Source organism: Eurypyga helias, unplaced genomic scaffold (assembly GCF_000690775.1).
Source record: "Eurypyga helias isolate BGI_N326 unplaced genomic scaffold, ASM69077v1 scaffold6083, whole genome shotgun sequence".
Taxonomy (NCBI): domain Eukaryota; kingdom Metazoa; phylum Chordata; class Aves; order Eurypygiformes; family Eurypygidae; genus Eurypyga; species Eurypyga helias.
This window is the reverse complement of record NW_010239201.1, coordinates 37,275-59,061: the sequence shown is the minus strand read 5'-3', so window position 1 is coordinate 59,061 and position 21,787 is coordinate 37,275. Positions and strand designations below refer to the sequence as shown.

The window sequence follows — 21,787 nt, the reverse complement described above, 5'->3', positions numbered from 1 at the left end:
CACTGTGCTGTGCAAGGAGTTTGATCTGTTAGCTGCTATTTAAATTTTAGTTTGGGTTGATTGCTGTCTTTTAAATTAAGGTTTTTATGAGGATGTGAGGAAATGTTATTTTTACTGTTCATATATAAATACATAGGCTTAAATATTTATGGGTCTCTAATGAACCTTGTGCTCTTTAAGGGCTTCTAATTATATTTGTAATCTACTCCTTTCATAATTTGCATAAATGGCAGTTTGCACAGTGGGTTTTTTGCACAGTTTTTTCTTAAAAACGTAAAGATAGGTTTCGGCTTGGGCTAAAATAAACCTATGCAAGTCAGGTCAGGCAATTACAATACTGATTAAAAGACAAATTGAATGAAGTATCCAGTGGGAAGAGAATTCCTCTGTGGAAAGGATCCTCAAACAAAGAGAACAGTATGGAGTGAGCACAGTGCTAATCAACAAGAAAGGCTTCATTTTTGTACATATTTAGAACCTTCTGTTTTTTCCTCACAAGCCAGTATTGAATAAGGTTTTTCTCACCAAATTTGTCTCTGAAACCAATGTGTAGAGAAGTCCCAGTGTGCCTTGGGTGACTTAGACATCCTACAAGTGGGGGAAGGCTGTGTATATTCTAAATATAGTCTTCTCATTTTGTAGTAGCACAGAATATAATCTTTCTTCTTTTTTATACGGTGATGGGATTGGGAGACCTAACCATGATTTAACTCTTTATCTTTAAGGGGAGCTGTATTGCACTAAAGAGCAGTGAGTAATGTGGTATGTGAAACATTATCACTGCTTTCTGAACCACTGAAAGGTATCAGAGAAGCACCAAACCACTTTGTATGTAATCCTACAGGTATTTCCCCCACCCCCCCACCTCCCGTTGGTGAATTACAGAAAATAGGGTACAGCAAGTAGCTATTTTGACAAAATCTTTCAATTTTTAAAGTAATTCTAACTTATTCTTCATGAAGCTATACCTTTTTGCCATAGGTAACATAACAATTTGATGGTTTCAGTTCTTAACAGAAAATGTATAAATCAATTATCAGAAACAGTGTTAAAGAAAATGTTTAATTATTAGAAGAGAAAGAATACTAAAACAGGCTTTTCATTTCACTGTAGATAAAGGTAAATACAAGAATCAAAAAAATGTTGACACAGAACACTGGGGGCGTTTCAGGATCTTGTGTAGTGGCTCAAACAGGATTTTTTTTTTAATACTTTTTTGAATCTACTAGTGTAGATTTTAAGACAGAGAATAGTGTATTGCTGTTTCAAAAAAATAGTTTTTGCAATCTTACATAAGTTTGTCCACACAGCATCTCTTTATGTAGCGTATGAATGTTGCTTACAGGTGTGGTAGTGATACTGCATTTAAGCCGCTGTGATTTTTTTCCCTGATAACCTAATTCTTTTTCCAACATTCATAGGAAAGGTATGGGAGAACTGGTGTCTCTGGCCTTTTAAAAAGTATTATTTGATCCTCTGTAGTCACGTATATAACACTGGTTTCAGGAATCTTGTAATTTGATAGATCTCTTTTATTTAGAAGCATTCATAATGAACATATACAGGATTTAAACATTTTGGTTTTTTTCCCCCCCATTCCTTCCAGGTACCTGGTTCATTGTCTGCAGTCAGAGCTTAATAACTACATGCCGGCATTTTTTTTTCTTGATGATCCAGAGGAAAATAATCCTCAGAGGCCTAAAATAGGTTAGACAACATGACCTTTTCTTTTGTCTTTTAAACCATACAATTAATTAGTAATTAAAAAAAAAATTCTTAACAGTGATATGACATTTACAAGTTTCCCTAACCACTGAGAATTGTTAGGATCATTTTTGTATGGATGATAAGAAAGGACAGTAGTGACATTCATATGATCTGTATGGGGTTTGAAAATCATGGAATAATTTCGTGTGGAGGGGAACCTCTGGATGTGATTTAATCCAGTGTGTTGCTCAAGGCAAGTGCAACTGAGTTAAGTTGTTCAGAGTATTGTACAGTTGAGTTTTAAATCTCCACTCAGGGATGGACATGCCACATCATCTCTCTGTAACCTATTCCCATGTTTGACCACCCTCATGCTGAAAATACTTTTCCTGTATCCAATTGGAATTTCCCTTGTTGCATTTTTTGTGTTGGTTTGTCTGTTGTTCTGTGGTACCACTGTGCACCTTGGACCGAGATCTTGTTGTGAACGCTCCCATTAGTTAGACGAAGACAGCAATAAGCTGTACTCTTAGCCTTCTCTTTCCTCAGGACAAACCAAATCCACTTCTCCGTCCCTCTTTTAAATCTTTTTCTCCAGCCCCCTAATCATCTTGGTGTCTCGCTGTTGAATTTGCTCCATTAATTGTGCTGCGAGTCTAAAACTGGATGCTGTGCTCCAGATGCAGTCTCACAAACGCTGAATGCATAGGAGGGACTGCTTCCCTCCCTTTTGCTGGCTTCACTTCTGCTAACTTAACAGCTTAGTATGCAACTGGCTACCTTGCAAGCAAGGATATGCAGCTTAATTGCATTCAGCTTGATGTTTGCCAGGCTCTCTACATCACTTTCAGCAGAGCTGCTTTCTATCCACATGGCACCCAGCTTATACTGTTGCATAGACTTACTCCTTCCTTGATACAGGACTTGGCAGTTGGCTTTGAACTTCATGAAGGCCCTGTCAGCCCATTTTTCCAGCCTACTGAGGCCTTTCTGCAAAATACCACTGCCCTTCAGTGCATCAGTATTTCCCCACAGTTTGGTATCATTGGCGAATTTGCTGAGAACGCACTCCATCCAGTCACTCAGGTCATAGAATCATAAAATCACAGAATGGTTTGGGTTGGAAGGGACCTTAAAGACCATCCAGTTCCAACCCCCCTGCCATGGGCAGGGACACCTTCCACTAGACCAGGTTGCTCAAAGCCTCATCCAGCCTGGCCTTGAACACTTCCAGGGATGGGGCATCCACAGCTTCTCTGGGCAACCTGTTCCAGTGCCTCACCACCCTCTCTGAAGAATTTCTTCCTGATATCTAATCTAAACCTCCCTGATTTCAATTTGTACCCGTTACCCCTTGTCCTATCACTACAGGCTCTTGTAAAAAGTCCTCTCCCAGCACCCTTGTAGGCCCCTTCAGATACTGGAAAGCTGCAATGAGGTCTCCTCGGAGCCTCCTCTTCTCCAGGCTGAACAAGCCCAGTTCTCGCAGCCTTTTGTCATAGGAGAGGTGCTCCAGCCCTCTGAGCATCTTCGTGGCCCTCCTCTGGACTCGCTCCAAGTGGTCAATGTCCTTCTGATGTTGAGGGCTCCACAGCTGGACGCAATACTCCAGGTGGGGTCATTAATCAAGTCACTAAACAGTGTCAGTCCCAGCCTCAGTCCATGAGGGAAGCCACTAAGAGCGGACTGCCAAATGGACTTCATATCTGCAAATCCACCAAGTCCAGTGGTCCAGTTCCCTACCTACATCTATCATCTGCTTATCCAGTCCTTGCCTCAGCAGTTTCACTCTGAGAATGCTATGGGAGCATCTGGCAAACTACCTCCCAGATACTAAGGTTAAGCTCGCTTCTTGCCAAGGATCCCTGCCACAATATTTCAAATACCGTAGGGATGTGCAGTGGCGTCAGCCTTCCTGGGCTCTTGCTGTCCATCACAGTATTCTGGTTGTGTGTGCTATCCCACTGTGTCTGTAATCCTAGCTCAGTGACTTTGCTCAGACTTGTAACGCCTCTGGTTGTTTTCCATGCTGAGCACATTCATGCGCAGGGCCGTGAGATAGGATCCCCCTGTTGTGCTTTTCATGGGAAAAGCGAGAGCCTCCTACATTGTCTAGTCTGATAACTAAATAAGAAAATGGAAAATATAAAAAATAATCAAGTTTGAAGGGATTAATCAGGGATAAAAGGTTAGGAAGAGTTAAGACGATAGTGACATTCTGAGTAGTTGAAGTAAAGATGATCTGCGGAGTTAAGTACAGTCACTCTGTTCAACTATGAAGAGTATTTATACAAAATTCATATATACTTCCTGGTCTCTTGGATGTTAAGCTTGCTGCAATTGCATTTTTTCCTGTGTTGAACATAGAAGGAAGAACATGAAGACGTACTGTTTTGGTTTTAGTGCCCTGTGCTCTGAGAGAGAGAACTTTCTGGGACACGAACCCTGAAAAAGTAGCAAACTGACAACAGAATAAAGGCAGATGATGTTCATTATTTCCATTGGTTTTGGGCTGCTTTATAGATTTCTGTCTTACAGAGATAATTTTTTTTCAGTCATAATCCTGTGTTTCAATGCTGAAGTTAATTAGGTGGTCTTCAGAAATAAAGATTTCAGATAAAAGTATTGCCTTATAAGAAGGCTTGGAGATAAATGTTCTGCTTGCATTAATGTATTGTGCTAGGAAGTGTAGAAGAACGTTTGCTATTGGTGAAGTTAACAGGAAGACCCTATTGCTTTTACGTAATATTGCAGTGAACTAATGTGCAAAAGGAAATTTGAATAATATTTTTAAAAATGAATGTGTTCTTTAGATTCTGGAGATTCTGTTCTGCAGTTCAAGTACATCATGCAAGGAAAATAGTCTTTGCTGAAATTCTTGAATACAATTTTTGATACTTCAAGGAGCTGTGGAATGATTGCAATGTGCATTTGTTTTTAGCTTGTTACTGAAATAACAGAAAAAAATTAGTTTAATCAGGGGAGGACGTGATTTAAGTGTCAGATATAACCAATGGTACACTTGTAATACTAAGTATTTCATTAAAAGAATTTATTTTCACTTTAGGAGTTAAAAAAACATATTTCAGCTATCAGTTTAATGTGGCTCCATCTTAAAAAACATGAAGCAGTAAATTTATTTCTGAAAGTCTGCATAACTTAAATACATATAGATTCCATCTAGAATTCACCAGGCTGGGTTGGGCATCTCTGTATTATTATTTATGGCCTAAACCAGTTGTACACTGCAGTATGTGAATGTGATTGACTTTCTGGTTTCTCTCTGTAGATGATGTGCTGCATACATTGACTGGAGCGATGTCCCTCTTGCGACGATGTAGAGTGAATGCTGCTCTGACTATACAGCTCTTCTCCCAGCTGTTTCATTTTATCAACATGTGGCTTTTTAACAGATTAGTTACAGCCCCAGATTCAGGGTTATGTTCACATTATTGGGGAGCTATTGTTCGTCAACAGTTGGGCCATATTGAAGCCTGGGCCGAAAAGCAGGGTTTAGAATTGGCTGCTGATTGCCACCTGAGCAGAATAGTGCAGGTGAGTGTGTGTATTTCTGATCAACACTTCTCGCACGATTGTATATTCAAAACTAGTATTTGTGTGTTCTGTGTTACTAGAGAATAGCATGTGGACAAGTGTAGTTCGTGTGAATCAATCCTGGAATGTTGAGGTAGCATGTAAAGACACAAAATATGTTTTCAACATCATTAATATTTAATTTACAAGTGAAATTAATAATTAGTGATTTTAGCCAACATGCTGTTCAATTTCTGTTTATAAGTCTGAGCTATAACTATGCTGAACAGAGACAAGAAGTGTGCTGAAAAATTGATATGTCTCATTTATGGTAGGTTTACTATTAATTCATCCTGTAGGTATAGGAGATGTATTTAATGGTTGTTTTGAGGATATTTATGTTGCTTCTGTAACAAGTCTGGCTTCTTGCTTTGTCTTTTCTGATCTCATCTAAAGGAAACTCAGAAACAAGGCTTAAGGTTTCATTCTGATTTGGATTTGTCTCCTATGACTTTTTTTTCCTCTCCCAGGCAACCACGCTGCTTACCATGGACAAATATTCACATGCAGATGTTCCAAATATTAACAGTACTTGCTTTAAACTGAATTCTCTGCAGCTACAAGCTTTGCTGCAGAATTATCACTGTGCTCCAGATGAACCACTCATCCCAACAGTAAGTCTCTCTACTACTTACTATGCTGTTTAACATACCTGAGGAATGTAGAGTTAAAGCAAAAACACTGGGTGAAAATAGCTCTCCGATTATTGCTTGGTTTGGAATTGTTACGAGAAGAGTCAGAGTGGGCAATCTGCTCTCTGTACAATGAGAAGTATCAGTGGCATCATCCTGCTTCTGGCTACCGACTTCAGGGGTGCTTCACTGAGTCTGGAGCAGGATATTACCAAAAAGCTGGCTTAGACCGAGTTGGAATGTAAAGTAACTCTGTGTAGGGCATGCTCGGAGAGGTGTCACTGCATCTTATACCATTTGAGGATGAAATCCAGTAAGGCAGTAAAGGGAGAGGTTCACAGGGCGCTCCCTAAAGCTAGTTCTGTGTATAACCACAGGGAACAAAGATTGAAATTTTGGCTATAGAAATCAGATGAAAGAAGCAGGTAGACTTAAGCTTTTTTACATGTGGGATGCAAAAATCTCAGATTCTTGAATTCCTTCACATAAGGAACAGTCAGATCGTCCTTTGATGGACAGATTGATACATGGAGCATGTATGTAGAGATATATACATGGATGTGTGTTGTTTTCAGAACTGGTTTTTATCTTGATATTTAAGACATAACTGACTGTTCTAAGTTTTATCCACATCCTTTTGGCAAAAGTCAAAAGAGGTGTCATGTTCCTTGAAGAACTGTAATCATATGTGGATGAGAACTGTTAAGGTAAACCCGAACTGCAGGACAGTTGACTGGTCTCAAAAATCTTAAAAGGTGAAGACAATCTTAATATTGATAACTGAATGCATTGTTTACAAAGCCTGGTTTTTAATAACCTTGGATAGTCTGTTTATTAAATCAAAGGTACTAATACAATGGTTCTAAAGGTGTTAAGGGGCACTTGTAGCTTGGATATATTTTTATGTATTGGCTACCACACCTAAAAGTCTTCTGCTGAAGAGCATAGCTTATGTTTCCTGTTTACACATGGGTAGAATACCGCAGTTCATTATTGTTGTTCTTTAGGGACCCCCAAAGAAATACAGTGCTAGATTTGACAAATTTTCCTGTCAGACGGAGGACTGCAATATGGCTAGTTTGTCCCGGTGTGCTGAAGTGGTATTTGGGATGTCTTTGCTCCTTGCTGCGAAAAAGACTTGTACACTCAAACTCTTGCCTTATTGCTGCCAAATCTGAAAAAAGCTTGGAATTTCTTTAAGACTGGGAATTTGTTCAAAGGAATATAAATGTGTTTATTTCTACATACTTATTTTGAGCTAATTCTTTTAAAAATTCGCACCTTCTATGGTAAAAAGGCCCTTCTTGAAGAGCATTTCTAAAGACAGGCTGCGTTTATCTGACTTCCCCCTGGAAATCTGCTGAAACCAAACATTCAGATGAGAACGCTTACGTGGGTTTGTCTCAACAGAGTTCTGCATTGCGTTCCAGTAATAAAATCCTTGTATCAGAATTACAGATTCCGAGTTGTGCGTTCGTGTAACTGGGGTGAGATTAAGACCAAACTGTTAAACTGGTCTTGGGAGCCAAGTAGAAGCTGTAGAGAGAAACTGGTTGTGCACCAGATGTAAAACTTTGAAGTTCCCTGAGGCATGTTGAGTAATCCTGCTCTTGGGTTGCATCCTTCTACAGTGTGATTTAAAAAGTAGACATCTATCTTAAGGGATCCTTCACATTGTATTGAGCTCCCAGAAAATGTAGAATTAAATTAGGCCTTAAAAACTTCCAAACCAGAGAACTGTGTATGCGGTTTGTCATCTGTGGGTAGATGGGTCCTGGTGGAGCTGAAAATCCTGGTTTACACAAGTTGTCCTTTTCTATATATTTAGTCTTACAAAAGTATTTATACGCTCAACAAAGTAACAGAATTTTAGATCTGCCTGTGATTTCGCCCTCTGCACATGCGTGTTCTATGCTATATATTTTTAAATAGAGCTCTCTGATCAAGTAAAACGGTGCACCACAAGTTTTGAAAATACTGAAGTAAATTATTGCTTCTGTTTATATTTTCTAAGTACATGATCTATGGGATTTAATGAAATAAAGCAGTGCAGTGTAATGAGTATGCATAGTGGAGCATGTAAAACTCTTATTTTCTTAATGTTATTTTTCCTTAATGAAAATTATCCCTTTATACTGACAATGCCTTTCTTCCTTCTGTCTAGGAATTGATAGAGAATGTAGTAACTGTGGCAGAAAATACGGCTGATGAACTTGCTCGCAGCGATGGCCGTGAAGTTCAGCTGGAAGAGGATCCTGACTTACAGCTGCCTTTTCTTTTACCAGAAGATGGCTATTCCTGCGATGTCGTCAGAAATGTTCCAAGTGGTTTACAAGAATTTTTAGATCCACTCTGTCAGAGGGGTTAGTTCTTCTGGTGATTTACAATGATGATCTTTTTTTGGTGTAGTGAACACAGAATGCAAAATATATTTTAGTTAATTGTAAACCACTTTCTTTTTCTTTGTTTTGATATTTTTATACTGTGCTCTTCAAGTGCTCGCTTTTGCAGCCTGTAAAAAGTATGCAGGATTTTTTAATCTTTACCTTTTCTCCCTGTCCCTTTAATTCACTTTCAAGGTTCTAAATAAGCAGTGCTGAGTTACAGTGCCTACTGAAACTTTGTTTTACCTTTGCTCCAGAGCTTTTTTGTATTGTGGTACTAGAGCAGGAAAAATTTACATAGATGAAATTTTGTAATACTTCAGAAATTTTGCAGTTAACTTATTTTTAAAGCTAGTGTGAATTAAATAAATTCACTTTTATTTGCTCATTGGCTGCTTCCGTGTAACATTAAAAAAACACATGCTTAAAATAGTTCTTTTAATGTTCATCATTGTAAGTATATATGGCTTGGACATTTGTAGCCCCAACAAAATTTCAGATGGTGAATAGAGAGCTCTTGTGGTTGGACAAAAGTGACCTGAACTTGAGAAAATAAAGCCAGGGATCTGTGAGAGCATGTACAGTGAATGAACAAGTTATCATCCTTATCTTACGCTACTTCCTTTTTATTAGAAGCTTTTTTGTTACATAATTTCTTAATAATTTTCTGCTTAAAAAAGCAGTTGTTCAAAAATTTACATGGGAATATCATGGTCTGTAGGACAACAAAGAAGGCTATTGACAAAGCAGACTTACTGTGTCCCTACAGTGAAGTTTTGCAGTTCTTGGTTCCAACTTAATTTATAGAAAAGCCTTATTTTTGCAATTAAAAAAAAAAAAAGTAGGATACTGACTGTTTTGAAAGTACAGTGAGGTACAGGTCTTGAGACTAGAGATTAGTAGAAGAAATTCTTTAATTAGTAGGTATAATTCATTTGCCATACAAACATCTGTAAATCTATTGCAAGTGAGGCCTTTTTAATGCATACACATTCCGAATTTTACTTTTTAGGTATCCTTTAAATTACACTGAGGGACTGGTTCGCAGTAAATCAGTGTAAACTGAATTGCTAAAAGATGGTCTTCGTGAGGTGGAGAATCTCACCTATTTGGATGGAGGGATTTGCAATTTGACTGTGATGTGGATTCTCAGTGTCCCTGATTTAAGACAGTGTTGGATACTTCTCAGCTGCTTTGGCTCCTATTTCAAAATTCTGGGAAATGCTCAATTAATGAAAAAAATCAAACAAAACTTCACTTCGAATTGCATAATTGCATTAAAAAAGTAATGAGTCCAGGCAGAGGTTAGCTTTGGCCGAATCTGTGCTGCGACTGGTTAGCTAAACTCTCTGCAAAGCAGGGAATTTCTGTGCTGCTGTCTTAATGCAGAGTTTTGGTGGTTTGTGTTGTAAAACATGACTCGGCGTTTGTCTCTTCTGAGTCTGGTTGGTACACACAATATGTTGCAGCCCAAGAGTTTTCTGTAAGCTTGTAGTGTTTTTAAATATGTATGTTTCTCAGAAGCAGGAGCTATAGAACTGTAGGATTTCGTAGATACCATAAAATTGCAGTGAAACACGTAAGGGCATTTAAGATACAAGATTCAACACATTAACAGAAGATAAATAAAAAGATAAATACTGCTATTTGGTGTTTCCTTGTGGCAGGCTATTTGATTTTAATTTGTTGAGAATATACCGCGACTGTGTTGATGTTCCACTTTCTCTTTTAGGTTTTTGTAGACTAACACCTCATCCACGGTCACCAGGCACATGGACAATATACTTTGAAGGTGCAGACTACGAGAGTCACCTGTCACATGAGAATGCTGAGCTAGTGAGTATCGATTCAGTGAATAATTGTCAAAAGTGATACCTTGGGAAGCCACTGTGGTTTATGTGATGAGCTGAAGTCCTTATTAGGAAGAACAGGCTTCGTTATTAAATATGCAGTTCACCAGTGATTTGGTGAATTTGAGGAACCATTTGCAGATTTTTATAAGTCTCTCTAGGCTGCGGCATGATATAATTCTCACCTAAGCAAGCTTCGTCTGTTATGTTCCCCCCACACCCTGGGGGTGAACAGAGAAGAAACTCCTTTTAAACACAGACAAAAATTCATATGGGCATGTGTCTGTAGATAACTTGTAATTTGAATGGAGCCGCAGGCCACTTTTATTTATAAACCAGCAGTTATCAGCTAAATGTTTAGTATTAATTAACTGGTAATCTGGTACTATTTTCTTTTCCACTACTTTTTCAGGAAAAAGTCTTTATTTTTCCTTTTCGTTATACTAATTAAAAAAGGGTTTCACTTAAATGTGAAGTGGCTTGTTTGTGTTGTGGTGTGGTTGTTTTGGTTTTGGGTGTTTGGGTTTTTTTGCGGGATTTATTTATGTTTGGGATTTTGGGTTTGTTTTAAACGTGTGATAAACAAGAATATCAAAGTTACAGAACAGCTTGGCTTTGGAAAGAGGGTGGCTTTGTATAAAATAATTTTTAGAGCAACTAAACAGAAATAGCTTCATATTTATAATTAGTACTTCAGTGAAATCAGGAGGGCCAGTGTGAAACTAGGATTATGTTCCTAAGGCCTTCTGTGAAAAATACATGCCCCTCACTATTCAGAAGGTCGTGGAAGATTCATTTACTCTGTTCAGAACCTGACATTTGTTAGATGACATTATGCAGTCTTGCTGCAGTGGCCTAAAGAACATGTTTACAGAAGAGAGCGTCTCCTGAATCTCTGACTAATACAGCAGAGCCCAGTGTTGAACTGATAAGCCAGGCTCTGCAGGCTTGGGGTCTTGGTAAATGGGCATTTGGCTGAGGAAAATAAGCAGAGAAATTCTTGGACATTGTGCTCTGCCTCCTCCCTTTGTTGCTCCAAATAAATGTGGTTTTTTAGAGCTAGTGGAAACAAAAATCATGAAATGTTATACTGGGTACTTGGGGTTCCTCGCATTAAGAAAAAGCTCAAGTAGAGTTTTGCAGTCTTCCTTAAAAAGGCTTGATAAAGAAATGCAGGATGAGTGGATGCTACCATTTCATTAATCCATGGAAAGGAATACCATGTAAGACTGCTAAAAAAAACCTGATCTGTATCATTCTTCAGTGCATGTATGTTAATTGAATGTGCTAAGCGTCAGAGTTCTAAAACTCTGTCTTGGAGTCTGAGCAGTGCTCTAAATGCCAGTTCAGAATCACCTCTTGGTGCAACACATCTGTGTAATCTAAACACTAGCTAAGTGTTCCATTTTATAGCTGTGATGAGGTCTTTTGTGTTTGGTGGGGGTTTGTTTTTTCTCTTTTTTTTTTTTTTTTTTTCCCCCCTTTCCAAGCCAAAACTATTTTCACAATTCTGCTACTGTTGGTAGTCTTGGGAATTGCCCAGGCTAGGCAGTCGTCCTCAAATTTTCCCTGGAGAATTTCTTCTATTCTTAGTCCAAGAGAGAAATTCAGTATAGACTAATGGAAAAGTTATGTTCCTGGTGGCTTACCTTTTCCAATGTGTATGGTTTTTGTTCAATTCTGTCTTTCTGACGTCCTTGGCACAGGAGTGCTGGAATACTCCTAGCTTAAAAATGACTTGCATTTCTCGAACTTGATCAAAAAGTGTTGTTTTTTTAAAAAATTAATTTCCTTTGCTTAGATTTTTTACTTTGTCAGGGGTCTTGTGGAACTTGCAGTTAGAAGGTTTTAACATGAATGCAGGCTAGGGTGCTTTAATTCACCTGCCTCAGCTAATGAAGACTGGCAGCTTTTTGCATACAAGGAACTGGTGATGTTGCGAAGACACAGAAGAATTACTGACTGTGTATAGGGGCTTGGGCTGTTTCCGAGTTACAGAGGTTTCAGCAGTGAAAATTTCTGGAATTTTCCTTCGAGACTCTTACTTTGCCTTTGAAATTAATTGGCCTCTTAATATCTTTGTAGAATTACATCTTCTAGATGCTGCAGTAAAAACTGAGCTCTGTGTAGATCACCCTCACCTTTCTAATAGGGCCTACTACAGTTTTACAGACTTGTTGCATTTAAATGAGGAATCATTAATAATCTCTGAATTAGAGAAACAGTGGGTTAGACTCCAAAGCTTTGGCAGTGTTCGTAACACAGGTGTAGTACTCGATAGTGTGAATCCATCCATCAAATGTTAGCAATTCTGCCTTTAAAATGGAGTACCAGACATATTATTTAGGGTGCGAGATCTTTTGCTGCACTAACAACTTAGTTTTGATTGTAGATTAACTGTTTGCATAGTAATTTTCCCAGCCTGACAGTGAATATGAACTCTTGTCTTCTTTTCTTCTTTCCCCTTCCCTGTTTGATAGGCTCAGCCGTTGAGGAAAGAACCTGAAATTATCACTGTAACACTAAAAAAACAGAATGGAATGGGCCTGAGCATTGTTGCTGCCAAGGTATGGAAGTCAGTTCGTGTAAGTGTTACTGAAAAACGCTGCCTTTTTTTAATCAGCCTACTGTAGGAAATGCTAATGAAAAATCTATTTCCCTTAATTTTGTTGTGCACATCATGTGGATCGTACTTTTATTCTGGCTGGAGAATGTTTCTGTGAAATACGCAGATGTGACCAATACAAGAGGAAACGTAGTACGGATGTAGACGACATTTAAGTTTAAACCTCTACTACAGGTTTATTCATTTTTCAGAACCAAAGATTGGCAGTGTTACTTAAATTGAATTAATAAACAGGTTTATCTAGCACTTCTGCTGAAAACTAGCAGAAGCATCTAGGAAAGAAAAGCAGTAACTATACAGAGTAAGATGGGTGGATTTTATTCACTCATCAACTTAAAAATAATTCCAATACAGACATTACATTTTGTATACCTTCTGCTGTGAGGACAACACCTTATCTCTTGCAGAGTGTACAGATGCATGTATGAATTCAGTTTTCCTTCTTTATAATAGAGAACTACAGCATATTAAGTAGCTTGGCGAAGGAGGGTGCACCTCTTGCCCTGACTTGCCGAAATTGTGGGTGTATGCTGCTTTTAGTAGCACTAGGTGATAATGTCTAGAATGCACATGCAACTCCAGCCACCAGATGGAGGGCTCCACTAGTTGCTTGGCTTTGCTTCATTAACTGGGTCACATGGCAGACGTAATCTTTGAGTTTTAAGCTTGTTATAAATTACACGGTGGTGATACCCAAAAGTCTTGGCTGTAATTATGTGGTGTACAACAGACAGCAAGTCTTTCCCAACATCTCTTCACTGTGTAGTAGGTGAAACTTGAGAATGCTGAGTCCTCCTTGGCACTTTGTGCATGGGCTGAAAACATGCACGGAGGTTTACTGCTTTTAACATAAACAGGGGTTTACTGCTTTTAAGTTACCTCACCTAGTTAATTGCTTCTAAACAGCACTGTGGGGTTTTTTTTTTCCTACAACACATTTCATAGTCTGGTCTTGAAACAGTAATATTGCATGGTATCAACTTTTAAGATTTATTTGTGACATCTGTAGAGGAATACAGGTGTAGTTGCTAACAATCACCAGTTACTGAGGAAGCTATTCAGGATCTGAAAAATGTGACTCGGTATTCTGCTCTGATTTTGGTGGTGTGGGTTAACAATTTGAGAAGCAAATACTAGATCTTGAGATACACTAGATTAAGTAAGTATCAGACTTGTGAATGTTATCTCCATTTCTGTTCAATGTTTCAAAATGTGCAGTGGAAACTTTTTTTTTCCTTTAAACTGGTAAACTGATTTCTCATGTACAGAGGAGCAGGATATAATAGGAGAAAAAGTTTCCCTTTTCACTGGGTGTAGCTGGCTTCTGTATGCTGTTTTAACACCTGATACTTCCATTAGCAGTATCTAACAGTGCTACAGGTCAGTGTGCAAGCTTGATTTGAAAGGTTTTTTTAGAAGTTACTTATCCAATTTCAGGATTTTTCTAATGTGACCAGTGATGGAAGAAGCATTCTTCATCTCAGCACAATTGCAGAAACACTGGTTCAGGCATTGATTACTTTTGGTCTTGCTGCCGTGTGCCTGCCACAGTGTTGGAATTCTGATCTTAAAATGGTTATGTATTAAATCTCAACCCGAAATAAGCAAGAGGCAGATTTTTATTTTGGCTTCAGTGTATGTAGAATAGAAAACTTCTGCTTGATTTGAAATCAGCAGAATGTTCGTTGGATAGAAGTAATTGCCTTGCATTAAGTGTTGAAGCAAATTGCTGTAGTAGTTAAATAGGATTATTTTCAAGGAGTTATTTCAAGTGATTCAAAGTTGCTTATTGTAAGTAATTAATAGCATGTTTTTCCTGTAATAGGCTGCATAAAAATAACAGAGTAAGGAAGAACACGCAAGCATTAATTTTCTCAATCTGGCCAGAGCACAACAGATTAGAGAATTGAGTGAGTGTGACTGAGAAGTTAGCATTAGTGGGTGGATTTTTTTTCTTTCCATTCCTGTCTTGTTAAGTTTTACTAATAATTTTTCTGACATGTATCAAGCTATTTATCTTTTACCAGCATAAAAACTATAATTCTCTTTTTTTCCTTTGGCTGAAGAAAATGCAGGAGGAAGTCCAGTAGACTATTTGGTGAAATATTCTAAACAGTAGTTGGATAGAATATCTGAGATGAGAGGGAGAGGCAAGTGTGTGGAGAGATTAGGTTTTCCTAACATTTTAGTAGTAAAATGGTGGCTCTCAGATGCTCATATGACAGTACCTTATAGCTGAAGAAATGAAAGCCCCTGTTTGGCTTCAGAAATGCACAGTTACTGCTGCCATACACAGGATCCCAGTTTGATTGCTGACCCAATTACATTTATTGAACTATTGGTTTCTAGAGGGCTTCAGAAATACCATAACAAAGGAAATTGCAGTGGCTGGTCAACAGGTCGCCCTGCTCCAACCAGCGAAAGACAACCCTGAAACTACGCAGCTTTGGTTAAGAAAACAGTTGTGTTTTTCCTGCGATGTGACAAAGCAGTTGCTCTCGGTAACGCGCTGTGAGAAGGCCTTGGCGTGTCAGTGCCGACTTGCCTTTCTTCTGAAGTCTTAATGGGCTCCTCGTTCCTGTCGCTGGCTTTGGATGGAGTTGGTTAAAACATAGGTTGGTGACTCTCTAGAGGTGGATGTAGTGGGCAGGTTCTCAGAGACCGTAAAGAAAAGGAATTCTGCTGGCTGCTTTTCTTCCTTCCACCCATTGCAAAAAATCTGCGGTTTCCTAGTAACCTGCGCTTATCTCTGAGGAAACATCTAACAAATTTATCGTTTGGTAATTCTTTGAGTTTTTATTCATTTGCAAGGTTTTGTAGATAGATAAAGTCTGTGACAATTAGGAGTTTTCAATGAGGAAACGAGGTAACTGTACCTTACGTACCCCTTCCACCCCAAATGTGGTGGTCGCGCCTTCCTGTGGCGATCGACAAAGGTGATGGGAGTTGAAGCTAAGGTTGTACAGGCAGAGGAGCGACGTGGCGTGGTTGAAATGCTGGGCACCTGCCTGTCCTTACGGCAGAAGGTGGGCTCAGTTTGTGATACTGGCTGACTGCAAGCACATTGACATCAATGTGAAAACAAAAAGCAAAGGAGGTAAGCCAAGGAGTGTATGAAAGCGTTAGGTCTCTGGGTGGGGAAGACTCATGTTTGATCCCCTTTCCACCTAATGGCAGGTAAAATGTTTAAGTACATCACTTCTAATTACATAGAATACGAGTAGCTGCGAAAGAGAAGTTTTACAGGCCTGCCAGGAGTGCCGAGAGAGCAGAAATGCTGCGCATCACCTCATCTACCTCGCTTTGCTCTCAGGGAGTTTTCTGGGGCAGGACAGCCCCTTTGAGCAACCACGTAGTAAGCATGTACGCTATATGCATACGTACCAGAGAGAACAAGTTTAGTTATGAAACATCTGTTGGGTGCCAGAGCATTGCAAACAGTGTTGTGTGTGTTTGTTTTTGGGGTTGGGTTTTTTTTGGGGGGGGGGGGGTTGTTTTAAATTGGGAAAATACCTAACAGCATTTCTTAAACTGAATGCACAGGTTGTGATTTTTATTTGAAGTTAAATTGTGTAGCTTCAGATGTGATCCAGAAAGGTAACTTGCTGTTCTAACCTTTTGTAGGTGTTGCATGTTTTCTTACAGTAATTCTCCTGTAGCTTTATTAGCAGTAGCTTTTGTCATAGGTGTGTGGAAACGTAGCTGGTAGGAGTGGTCGGGCATCGGGGACCGTATTGCTTTTTGAGGTTGTGTGCAGAATTTGGTTGCTCTGACTCTGAAAGATGTTTTGATGTTAAAAGCTGCCTGACTCCCAACCACATTGCGGTTTAAGTTTTTATGAGATCCAGATGATTTGGAAAGCAGCGTGTGCATGCAGTTTACTTTAAAAATATATCGCTTTTTGGGGGCTTTCGCATGTGACTCCTCAGCCATCTGCGGGCCAGCACATTACTTCCTGTTTAATTTGGAGGTTTTTTGCCTTTTGTACAAAAGGGCTCCCTTTTTGTTTTTTCTAGCTGTTTTCAAAGGTTAATAAAGCCTCTAAAGTAAATGGAAGTCAGAACAGCATAACTGATTACGTAAGAGCCTGAATATTGTTGTATTGGTTATAGCTGGTGTTGATAAATGCTACACTGTGTCATAGCATCCAGCTCCGACTTATCTTGATGGGTATCTTGGAAAATCCAGCAGACTAGAGCGGTAGTTGCTGTTGAGGGCTGAGAGAGAAGTGGAGAATTGTTCTTTTTCTTTCAAGGATCTGTAGTCCCGGAGATCAAAATGTGGTTTTCTGTTGTTGGAAGAACAGAATCCATGGTAAGTCCGTTCAGGTTTCTGTTGGGACTGTTTTCCTCTGAAGTTTTAAATACTATCCCTGTACTTTTTCCTGCTCTCTTGCTTGTTTAAACCTGCCAGTAGTTACTTGTTCGTGTAGCAGCAGTGTAATACAGCATGCAGTTAAATATAGTCAGATGTCAGTAGCTAACTTTCTAAAATCTAGAGAGAAAAAACTAATGTTTTAGCTTGTGCTTTGTATGCACTTCTCAAATTTATGGAAGTGACTATTAATATTTAGAGTTCCAGGTGTGATAACTACTGTTTTACTATGGCAGAGCATGAATAGCATGACCTGTGATCTGTTTACTTGTCATAGTAGTTGGCTTTAATCCAGGTTCCTCTAAAAGCCTGTTTTCCCCTTATAAGGTCTTAATAGAATGACATCTCAAATGGTATATATAAGATTTTTTTTTTTTAATATTCTGTAGACCCTTCGGAAGAGACCAGAACATGCAAATATGTTGCAGATAGGATATCTTATGTTCAGTGCGTTCAGAGAGCAGAGCATTTAAATTCTGTTTATATTGCTCCTGCACCGAAGAAGGGATTCTGGTGTTCTGCAAGAATGGTAGAGCAGATTTTGCTGATTAATCTTCACATGCTGGTTATACTCACTAGTATGCTGCTATTTAGTTCTTCTATAGCACGCTCCTACGTCTTGCTCAGTCATCTCTTACTAGTAAAACAGAAAAAGTTACCTTAAAATATTTACATATGCCCATACTGACATATAAATCAGAGTGTGTTTTTTAGGTTTTCTGGGCAGATGGTCAGATTAAAGACCTTCATAGCGCTTGCTAAAACAGGATGAGATGGTGACAAGGTGTTTCTTTTTTAATAGGAACATTTCAGACACTGAGTGTGACAGATCATCAGTAAATACTCTCTGGAAGGGGCTTACTTTTCTAAAAACAAGCATGTGGCATCTTGACCATAAACAATTTTTTTTTTTTTGTTTACCTTGTTTGTTCTTAAGGTCTAATCAAATTATTCTGAAGCTTTATCTTCTAAACTGTTGCTCGTCAGTTTAAGGTGTTAAATTTAAGGAGGACTGGGACTACCAGGTATATCCATTTCGATGTGAAATTTTTCTGAAAGTTTGTTCTAAAAATATCTTATAGGTGCTCTGTGTAAAAAAGGAACAGGCTTAAACATTAATTTAAAAATATTAATATTTTGTTTTCCCAAAATTTGAAAATTAAGTTTCTGGTTAATAATACTGGTAATGTAAGAAAAAAATCTGTTTTTCTTTACTCTGCATTTGTAAATATAGACAGTTGATGGGATTTTTTTTTTAACTGTTCAGTAGCTCTTCTGTTACAGGTCTTAAGATTTTAGATACCTCAGTGTCTGAACTCTTCTTGTGTCTGTGCTTTCTGAGTATTTAAGGAAAATCTTTGCCTTTTTCCTCCTGGCATGAATTAATTGGAATGTTTGAGTAAGAAGAATTAGAAGTTTTGCTTTGTTTGTGTTTTGTTTTGTTTTTTTTTTTTTTCCGGTGTTCGATATTAATTCACATCAGCAGTCTGAGCTCCTGCTGTTGCCTTAACAGGCTTCTTAGGAAGAACTTAAAGTTATAAAATGTAGTATTTAATTGTCATTGCCAGCACAGATATCTCAGTCTCAGAGGGATAAGATAGTTGCCAGTTTAGTCTTCGTCATGATCAAGTAAGTAGCTGTGTATTAGCAAGTCGCCTGGTTCTAGTTGATTCGTAACCCCCAGTGGGGATTTTGGTTAAATTTTGGTACCTTGTAGATGTTCTATAAAATTTTGCTAATGCTTTCATTTGCTGTATAGAAACTAAAGCTTATGCCAGCACAGCATGCCTTGTCTTCTCAGTAGCTGTGAGACCGCAGATCTGCTCAAGCACAGTGCGTGTCTTTTTTTTTTTTTTTTAATTCGCTCGTATTTAGGTTGATACTGCACATGGGTCACCCAGACGTTTGTATTTAGTGCCTCCTGGAGCAAAGAGGGCTTTAAAATTCACGTGCCAGTTCCTCCTTGCACTAATACCTTCTGTGTGGAGGCAGTTGCCAGCAAGCCTACAAAAGTTACGCTGCACACGCCTCAGCTAGAATTCCTCTACCAGACATTCAAATAACTTCCAAATTTACATTTAGATACATATTAATGCATCATTATAATTAATTTTTTTTACCCCCTTAATGAAAAAGACTGTCAGAAGTTTTGTGAAGACTTTTTCCTGTATGAATAAGCTCTCAGTCGGAGTAGAAATTTGGGTGCTTACTAGCATGTGATAGTGCACACAGTGACACTGGATTAAGTTGTATCCACGTGGAACTGCAGAGCAGCAGTATGTGGAACCTTGCGCTGTGGGTTTTTTCAGTTGTAACTCATCCTTAGCTGTAGAGCCAAGAGCCATTTCTTCGAAAAGCTGCGGAGTTACAGGGTGGGGTTTTTTCCAAAACAGATTGCCCAGCATTTCTTGCCTGTAAGGTCCTGTCCACAGACCTGATGAAGCTGAGGCATTAGTTCAGAGTTGTCTCGCAGGGAGGACTGTCACAGAATCTGCAGTACAACTTGTAGATTGGTACCTAACTCTGAACAGCCCTTAGTGTGTCACTGTTTATAGCAGACATACACTGAAAACTTAACCCTTGTTTGGGGAAATAGAGTTCAAGCAATATATTTTCCTTGAGCTCAATGAAAGATTTTTCCTTTGAAACAAAAGAGGAAATAAGAGTACTTTATGTATTTCTAGAGTATCAGATGAATCTTAAGTTGCAGCATTTATAATAATAAAAGAGGCTTCCTGTTCAGGAAGGTTAAGGAAGACTAATGAATAAAACTTTTACAAATGTTGTATATGAAACATTTTCCATTCACTTACCACTTTTCCTGTTTCATGAGAGCAAGAGTAAAGTACAGTTAAGTAGGAAAATTTGCGTACGTGATTCTGGTCTCATTAGGAGACTTCAGGGCAGTTGCTTTAGCTGGTTCATTTAGTTGCTTTGGTTTTCATCAAAGATGATACCCTTTAAAAGCACTTGTAGAAGAAATCACGTGTTACAAAACTGATGTGCTTCTGCCTAGCACAGAAGACACTGCAGCTGTTTGTATCCGCATGTCTGCTTTCCGTGTTTATCTAATTGCCTTATTAAAGTTTCTGAGTACTTTTTTTTCTAAATACAGAAATCTACATACACAAAGACTGCAGTACGGTGTATTCTATTAATGCTGTGTCAGGAAGTCCCTTACAGAACACCCTGGGTTCTTTAGTTTTTTATCCCCTGAGAGAAGCACTCTTTAGGAAGATGGAGGGTGTTTACTTGCTGGCTTTGTATAGAAGTCTATCTCAATTGAAAATGTTATTTTATGAAGAAGTAATAAGTAACAAGAGAAAACAAAATTCTTTGGTCCTCTCTCTTTACTCCTTTTGAAGCTCTTGGTAAATAGAGCTTCTGGATATACTGGATGTAAAGTTTCTAGGTTGTTGGATGCTTCGGAGTCCCATGATATTGTACTACTTGCAGTCTAGCTTTTTTCTCTTTGAATAGTAGTAAGACACTTACTTTTCATCTGTTTTCCCACCCAATGCAACTTAAAGCTACAACAAGATTCTTCACAGTTGTTAAATGCTTGATGTTTCTGTGCCTGTGAACAATGTTGATTGTCACCACCGTTTGAATCTCCACTGCCTGTTTTGTTTAATTGGAAATTTTGCCCACTTCTGACTGTGGTTTGTCCGGTTCCAAAGATAGTTGTTTTTTTTCCTGCCTACCGTGGAAGAGAATTTGAGACAGGAGAACAGAAGTTTACATACGTGGAGCATGGGTCAGTTTTAAGATGCTTTTTAAGTCAGGGTACGACGTGACTCACAGCAGCTGTAGCCACAACTAACAGACCAGTTTCACATACGGTAGGCTGGTTCGCCTCATGTATATTTGGAAATTATATAGAGCATGCTATGAAGTATTTTGTCAAACATTGATAGATTTCCAAATGTTTCCAAATTTTCTTTATGTTGGTCTTGAGGCAGCCAAGGCCTTCACTTCCTCTGACAAAGTGGTTTTTTTCTGATCTTCAGGTCTAGAGGAGTTTGTCCTCAGTGGGGTTGGGACCAGTAGCTACGAAGTTGGTCTTTCTCATTCCTCTGGGCTGACAGCAGGTAGTTCAGTGAGTTGTACAGAAGTAGATAAATATGTACTCATCCAGAAACAACCTACAAAATGCATGCGGCTTTAGGGAATGTGAGTGTTTGGGTGATCAGAATCCTTTGCTTTTGCCTCCTAGTGAGTACATTTGTAAACTGGCTGTATAGTTTAGTAAACTGGTATTCTTTCAAATGCTTACAAGCTTGGGTTATTTACATGCTTCTAAAACTAATTACTTGCCAGGGAAGTCAGACTGAGACTTGATTCTGTTGCATAAACTTGCCTTTCAGGATGTTTATAAAAAACTTTGAGAGATCTTCTGTGTAAACTTAAAAGCCTGGAATCAGAGTACTGGCCTTGATAAACATCAGTAAAATCTACTCTGGGCATAGGCAGATAAAAGACTTCAGACCTGGTGGCTGGTATCAGGCTTGGTAGCTACATTTCTGTCCTGCTTTATTTAAAGACATTTTAGTTCCAGGGATTTGTTCTGTTTTTGAACTGTCTCGTTTTTATAACATGCAACAGAAGCTTAACAAAAAA

At 38.6% G+C, this 21,787-nt stretch overlaps 1 protein-coding gene across 2 annotated transcripts in view; it reads left to right on the top strand.

The window, feature by feature from the left end:
- Positions 1-21,787, top strand: part of MLLT4 (myeloid/lymphoid or mixed-lineage leukemia (trithorax homolog, Drosophila); translocated to, 4) — a 92,566-nt gene that overhangs the window by 39,010 nt on the left and 31,769 nt on the right. For both annotated transcript variants that reach the window (XM_010148059.1, XM_010148058.1), the window contains 6 exons: positions 1,607-1,707; positions 4,997-5,262; positions 5,772-5,915; positions 8,098-8,296; positions 10,050-10,153; positions 12,648-12,734. In XM_010148059.1, the coding sequence (XP_010146361.1) occupies positions 1,607-1,707; positions 4,997-5,262; positions 5,772-5,915; positions 8,098-8,296; positions 10,050-10,153; positions 12,648-12,734 (901 nt within the window). The remainder of the gene's footprint in view (positions 1-1,606; positions 1,708-4,996; positions 5,263-5,771; positions 5,916-8,097; positions 8,297-10,049; positions 10,154-12,647; positions 12,735-21,787) is intronic.